This window comes from Cetorhinus maximus, chromosome 10, assembly GCF_964194155.1.
Source record: "Cetorhinus maximus chromosome 10, sCetMax3.hap1.1, whole genome shotgun sequence".
Classification (NCBI taxonomy): Eukaryota; Metazoa; Chordata; class Chondrichthyes; order Lamniformes; family Cetorhinidae; genus Cetorhinus; species Cetorhinus maximus.
In genome coordinates, this window is record NC_135888.1 from 45,672,096 (window position 1) to 45,679,493 (window position 7,398).

The 7,398-nt window shown below is 44.1% G+C and overlaps 1 protein-coding gene across 7 annotated transcripts; it reads left to right on the forward strand.

The window, feature by feature from the left end:
• Positions 1 to 351: 351 nt before the first annotated feature.
• On the forward strand, positions 352 to 5,349 carry hdhd3 (haloacid dehalogenase-like hydrolase domain containing 3). Of its 7 annotated transcripts, XR_013577752.1 has the most exons (4): positions 352 to 489; positions 573 to 687; positions 3,794 to 3,963; positions 4,173 to 5,349. XR_013577752.1 is itself a non-coding variant. In XM_078550396.1 (3 exons), the coding sequence occupies exon 3, from the start codon at positions 4,217 to 4,219 to the stop codon at positions 4,931 to 4,933; it is 717 nt and encodes a 238-aa protein (XP_078406522.1). In that variant the 5' UTR covers positions 1,433 to 1,485; positions 3,794 to 3,963; positions 4,173 to 4,216; the 3' UTR covers positions 4,934 to 5,349. The 7 variants fall into 7 exon arrangements, 6 of the variants coding, with proteins under 6 accessions (XP_078406519.1, XP_078406525.1, XP_078406522.1 ...); XM_078550396.1 differs by lacking the exons at positions 352 to 489; positions 573 to 687 and adding an exon at positions 1,433 to 1,485; XM_078550393.1 differs by lacking the exons at positions 573 to 687; positions 3,794 to 3,963.
• Positions 5,350 to 7,398: the final 2,049 nt, after the last annotated feature.

Consider the following 7,398-nt stretch of genomic DNA (forward strand, 5'->3'; position numbering starts at 1 on the left):
GACCAAAAACTAGGCTGATCTTTCACAAGACAATAGATGAGGAGAGCAGCAATAGGTGCAGGACCAGGTTTTATGGGAGTGTGGACTGACATGCCAATGGTAAAATATCATAGAGCCAAACAATGAATAAGAGGCAAAACTGCTTCACAAATTAGCATCTCCCTCGTGGGCATTAAACTATCTAGACCATTGATTTTTTGCAAACAGAAGCACCACTCGAATTTAATTCAATTTCCCCCTTCTATTCTCTGAACTGTGACTTCCCATCATCAACCTGAATACTGAAGCGAACACTCGGCGGAACGGCAGGCAGGGAAGATCATGCTTCCGGGGATTGTTTCTGGGGGACAAACAGGAAGTTGCATCGGTTCAAGATTCCGGGTGGATGCATATCAGGCGCGGTGATCCGAGGCCCCGCATATTGAACAATAAATGCCTTGGGTTGCTGGGGTCACAAAGCAAAGGACAGAAGCAGCTTCCAGTCTAAAGGTATTTGTTTCATTGCTAACTTGTTATTGAAGATCCTGGAGTATCGCCTGATGAATAATGATAATATTTTTATTCCTTCCCAGGTAGAGTTGCCAACCCTCCAGGATTGTTCTGGAGTCTCCAGGAATTAAAGCTTCATCTCCTGGATAATTGCTTCCAGCATTCCAGGAAAATCCACTGGGACGTGGACAACAAAACGTTGTGCGCAGCTTTCATTTTCTTTGTCCCAAGTAACTCTTTTGAGTCAAAACAATTAACTAAATTAACAATAACAAGGGAGAAATTAAGCACAGCCCCTAATTCAGGTCAGCTGTAAAACCAAGGACAAAGTTTAAAGGAAACTTACAAACATTAAACCAAAATGTGATTAAAGGGGTCAACAAAACACCCCAGTCCCCGCGGTGCCCACCGGGCACGGAAGGCCTCGATGGTGCCGGCAGACACCGCGTGCTCCCTTTCCAGGGACATCCGGCCGCGAACGTAGCCGCGGAAGAGGGACAAACAATCGGGCGGGACTCCCCCGTCGATCGCCCGCTGCCTGGACCTGTTGATGGCCAACTTGGCCAGGCCCAGGAGCAGGTTCACGAGGAGGTCCTCCTCCTTCCCGACCCCCTTCCGCACCGGGTGTCCGTAGATCAGGAGCGTGGGACTGAAGTGCAAACAAAATAGTAACAAAAGATTTTTTAAATAACTAAAAAGGGAGTGCAGCCTAAGACATCCTATATATGCATGGTCCACGGACTCCACAAGACCGCAAAAAGGGCAAGTGTCCTGGGAGTCCGTGAACCTAAACATTCTCCTATTGTAGGGGACTGCTGCATGCAACACCCTCCAACCCAGGTCCCCGATAGAAAGAGGGAGAACACCTCCGTAGAGGGCCTCCCATCGGGGGCCTCCGCCGCCGGACGGCAACAAGGCACGCCAGGGCGTGTCCGGGCGGCGGTTTGTCCCCAAGTATGTGTCCAATAGTCAAGGACCATTCAATTGGCTAATGAGGTATCTTTGCTTTCTGGTTAATATGGGGCTCCATGAGGATAGACCCCATTGGTTGATCAATGGAGCAGGTAGGGCGTTGGCAAGTCTATTCTCAGATTGCCCAGCACTTATTGCGCATCCCCAATTGCCTCATGAGAAGGTGGTGATGGGCCACCTTTTTGAAACGCTGCAGTCTGTGTGGTGTAGGTACACCCACAGTGCTGTTAGGAAGGGAGTTCCAGGATTTTGACCCAGCAACAGTGAAGGAACGGCGATATATTTCCAAGTGAGGATAATGTGTGGCTTAGAGGGGAACTTGCAGGTTGTGGTGTTCCCATACATTTGCTGCATCTGTTCTTCCAGGTAGTAGAAATTACAGGTTTGGAAGGTCGGATGATGGTGTAGATAGTACATACTGCTGCCACTGTGGAGCTGATATGGAGCACGTGAATGTTTAAGGTGTGAATGGGGTGTCGATCAAGTGGGCTGCTTTGTCCTCGATGATGTTGAGCTTTGTTAAGGGGATCTCTCTCTTGATTACTGTCACAACAAAGAGTTGTTAGCCCAGCAAAAGTAACTCCATTTATGCTCTGCCTTAAAGCTGAAACGGATTTCACCTATTCTTAAAGTATAATACATGGGCACAGTGAAAGATTGTACTATGTATTTTGCATGTTTAGTTAAGGCTGTATTTTTAGGTATTTATCCAGCTTCTAATGTTTTCAGCTTTGCCTTTGTGCTACAAGTGTTGCTTACATTATAAGAAGTGCATAGACCAAATATTTATCTTTCATTGTATATATAGTTTTTGTTTTGGCAACTAGTCATGTGTCAGGATATCTTGATCTGGTGCTTCCATTTTCTGTCCCTGCACTGTCAAGACAGTCTGTTGATCAGATATAGAGGCAAGATTAAGATTTCCCTTTCCCCCACATTTTCCCAACTCTGAAAATGCCAAAAGAAAGGAATTCTGGGATAGCTTGACCATTTAAATTGTTTCTTAAATATTTTAACATGCTTCTTGAGTGTTGTTGTAGCTGCATCCTTCCAGGCAAGTGGAGTGTCCCCTCACACTCCTGACTTGTGTCCTTTAGGTGTATGATTTTTGAGTGAGGGATAATTGGAACTATTCACTACAATAGGGGGATTTTTATGTGATGAAGCAAAATGTGAGGTAGCTTTAAGTTTGTCTCTCCCATTCTGCAAAAATAAACTGTTAGGGTGAATTTTTTGGTGAGATGGAAATATGCTGCCACTCCAAGAACCAGTGTCAGTATCAAGCACTCCTGTTGGATGCAGAATACAGCTATCTTCTCAGCCCTAGTATTGTGCCCTAACTCCACTTGCAGTGGAGTGCACCAAGAATTAATGGTTTCATCCAGCAGCAGGTGCAACTTTGACTTCAGGGTGCAGCAAATTACCACTGCAGACAGCTTTCAGTGGGTGAGAAAAAGCCCTGTGTAGTCTATTGGAATTTCCCATTCACACTCCATTCCTGGGCTCTGAAGCTAAAACAAATGTCGGTCACCCATTCCCTCGACTACTACTAACACAGTGGTATCAGCTGTTGGTACTTACACTCTAAGTCAGAAGGTTGTGGGTTTGACCCCCACTTCAGATGCTGAAACATAAAATCTAGACTGACACTTGCAGCACCATACTCGGGGAATGCTGCACTGCCATCTTTCAGCTAATTCATTAAACCGTGGCCCATACTACCCTCTCAATGGGCATAAAAGATGCTAAGGTACTTATTTCAAAGAATAGCAGGGGAACGCTTTGGTGTCCTGGCCAATATTTATCCTTCATTTAACATCACTGAAAAATGGCCCAGATTTTGCAGTAATAATAAGTGTGAGACTCAGTGCTCACCATTATTAAAGAATAATTCAGATAGCAACTTCCAGTGATTGCATATGCACAGGAAATCGGGAAGTTGCTGTCTTGAGTTGCCATGTTCCCCCAGAAGGTTTGTTATACCTGAATCTCATCCAGAGACTCGCCATTGAAACATTTGTAAGAGCATGAAGTTGCCCACTAAACAAGGCCAAAATGTTTGAGCTGATGCATTCAGACTTGTGATTTTAAAAAAAAACGTGTAATAGTGATGATTACTGCAAAACAACTTCTCTGGAACTGAAATTTAATTTTACAAGCATGTTCCCTCATTCCTTCAGAATTTAATTACTGTTGCAGATCTTATAACTTTTTTTACATTTTCTTTCTGTCTCTTAACTTTCACCCTCTTAATCCCATCTTTCTCTCTCTTTTGCTTTCTGTACATGATTTTACAAAGAATTAAATATTTTAATTTATACTTCTGGTTTAGACTGTGATTGCCTGCAGTGAGGATTCTTCAGTCTGATTTGTTTGAAGAGGCATGCTCACTCTTGGCCTGCTGTGACAAACAGCAGATCCCTTCTGGAAAGCGCCATGCTGTTTTGGACGCCTGATGATACTAACTTGCTATTCAGAAGTTCACAAAGTCTGTAGATGGCTGTAAGTGTAACAAATGGCCAGGTCATTCCTTAGCCATTTATTTCAAAATCCGGGCCATTATTTGGTCACCTGCATGTTGCTGTTTGTGGGACCTTGCTGTGTGTAAATTGGCTACACTTCGAAAGTACTTCACTGGTTGTAAAGTGCTTTGCGATGTCTTGAGACGTGAAAGACATTATATAATTGAGTTTCTTTCTTTCTTTGCCCAGCGTGTAACCACGATCTGTGTTGGTTGAATTAAGGGTGACTGAGGATGAGGCCTCGGTTGCTGACCTGGGATGTTAAGGACACTCTGCTCCGAGTGCGTCACACAGTTGGAGAGCAGTACTCCTTGGAGGCCAAGCTGCATGGGATCCGGGTGGAGGCTGAGACCCTCAACAGTTCATTCTTGGCTGCCATGCAAACACAGAACAAGCTGTTCCCCAACTACGGTCTAGGCCAGGGCCTGAGCTCCCAGCAGTGGTGGATGGAAATAGTCAAACGGACCTTTCGGCTCTGCGGGGTGAGTGATGAGCGGGTACTGTCTCCAATGGCAGAGAACCTGTATCAAGGGTTCAGCAGCGCGAGGAACTGGGAGGTGTTTAATGATGTTAAAGACACCCTGATCCACTGTGACAGGCTGGGAATCCGCATGGGGGTGATTTCCAACTTTGACCGCCGCCTGGAGAAGATTTTGGTTAACTGCAGCCTGCGGCAGCATTTCCAGTTCGTGTTGACTTCAGAGGATGTAGGAATAGGCAAGCCAGACCATCGAATCTTTATTAAGGCCCTGAGTCTTGCCCAAGTGGAGCCTGAACAGGCCACACACATAGGTGATGATGTGTGGAATGATTATCTGGCAGCCAGGGCTGTGGGGATGGAGAGTTACCTGATCTGCAGAGAGACGGAGCAGCCTGCCAGGGCTGAGGGACTGGTGCCCAAGGATCACATTCTTCACTCCCTGCAGCAGCTGAACAGCCTCCTGAAATGAACGCTTTACTGTGTACGTCCCCAAACTCTTAGTGCCCTCATTAAATGTAACACAGGAAATGGGTGTTTTTCACTGAGGAACAATCAGAATTCTAGTAGGCATCATTGTGTTTGGGTGAGATTTGCTTTATTCCTTATTGGGGGAGCTAGAGGTTGTGAATTACTGTAATTTTGAGTGATATACAGAGTGATCTGTTGATACCCCCACTAGGTGTCATCTCTGAACAGCCATGCAAGAAGAATTCTGGAGTGTTGTACAAAGTATAAACCGACTGGAAAAGCCTGGCATTTTCCAGATGCATCTTATAATAACAACAGCATTATTTTCAAAGAGGAGCTCAATGATTAACATTTCACTGCAGGTGATTTGGGAATATTTTATTCAGGATTTCTGAAATAAACATTTTTTCCCCTTTGTCTGGTTTGTCTTGTGTTCAGTCTTAGAATAGCATTTCCCCCAGTACTCTCTTCAGTTCCATCTCCTGTACTATGCACCTCCGTGAGGTGAAGTAAATGAACAGGAGATAACGGTTTATCTTGAATCAAGTAGCGTGTATTCTTGTGCGGAACAGAATGGAATAGGGGAATGAGCAAGATAAATGTTTTTGATAAAGCATATTCTGACAGATGTTAGAAATATCAGAGCTTCACATACACAATGGAGGAGGCTGGAGTGTGATGACCTCTTTATGCAGTTAAAATCTCACAAAGTGAGTGAGAAATTAATAGTTAAGCTGCATTTGGTGGGTCTTTGTTCTGGACACTGGAAGAGTGCCCTGCCCCTGCTCCTTAAATAGCACCGTGGTTACTGTAGTGTAGTGGTTATATTAATACACTGATCCAGAGTATGGGACTTCAAATCCCACCATTGCACACTGAGAATTTGAATTCAGAAATAAAAGGCTGGTATCAGTAAAAGTGATCATGAAGCGTCCAGTTGTCGTAAAAACCCAACTGGTTCACTGATTTCCTTGGGAAAGGAAACTTGCTATCCTTACTTGGTCTGGCCTACATGTGACTCCAAGTCGCTTGAGCAGGCCATCTAGGGATGTGTGATCAATGCCAACTCTGCCACCTAGATCCCACGAATTAATTGTAAAAGAACCTTTTAATATCTACTTGAATCATTGGTGCCAGCTGATGATGCTTTGATTAAGGTTTCTGTGGGCTGCCTTCTGCCAGTGAGAAAGTCAGATCTTCATAATTCATAACTTATTAGGAAAGGGAAAATTACATTCGGATTGGCTGACGGATGAGCCACTCTTCCACATCCACCTCCTCACCTGTCTACAGCATATGCAAGTGGCAGCACTGGGAATATAGAGTGAGTAGGAGGAGGCCTGTCCAGTGAGTTGGGTTGGGGTGGTGGGCAGTGTAGAGGGAGGAGACCCAGTGAGCTGACTAGGTCACAAAATGAGTGATGTCAGAATGAAATACTGATAATTGTTATGTAAGAATTGGTTGTCATTGGTTGAATGAGACTGTTTGCAAGTTCCTGAGCTGAGCTGTTGATCCTATGTACTCTCCATTGCAAGGATCGTCCCTGTAACATCACCCATCTCTGCCCCTGCCTCAGCTCATCTGATACTGAAACCCTCATCCATGCCTCTGTTACCTCTGGGTTAATTATCCCAATGTTCTCCTGGCCAGCCTCTGGAAACTTGTGCTCATCAAGAACTCTGCTATCTGTATTGTAACTTCCGCAAAGTCCTGTTCACCCTCTCACCTTGAAGCACATTGATTTCCAGCACACTAACACCTCAATTTAAAATTTCTCATTCTCGTGTTCAAATCACTTCCCATCTCTCCAACCTCCTCTGGCGCTACAACCCTCAGAGCTCTGCTTTCCTCCAAATTTGTCTGCTAGGGCTCCTGTGAAACACCTTAGGACACTTCACTAAAGGTGCTATATAAATGTAAGTTAAAATTTGACAGATTGATGGGCCAAAGTCATTACCCAATGTTGTTCGTTGATACCCCTTGCTGTTACTCATTTGGTATATAAGAAAAGCTTCTATTAAATCACCTTTCATTCTGTTTCAATCTGTCAAGAGGCAGATGTGTCTGGGAAAGGTGACTGTAAATATTAAGGAAATTCACTTAGGACTTTATTGTAAATGCCTATAATATTGCAGTAAATAATGGACTAGGACAAGTAACGATGGCGCTGTAAATAGCACTAAATACTATCTGCCTGTGTGATGACAACGTGAACTATAAGGTGTGTATTAAACTGCTGTCTGTACAAAAGGTAAGAATTAATCACAGAAGAAAATGAGAAACATCAATTGCTTCATGCATTGTTTTTATTCGATTTTTTAAAAATTTGCTTTGTTAAACAACAACAAACGTCCTATAGAGGCAAGGGAGAGGCTGTGAGGCACCGATTCCATTAGTGATATGATTTTAACTAACAGCATTACAGCATCAGTACATCATAAGTCACTGGTTCAAACAGTGTTCCTG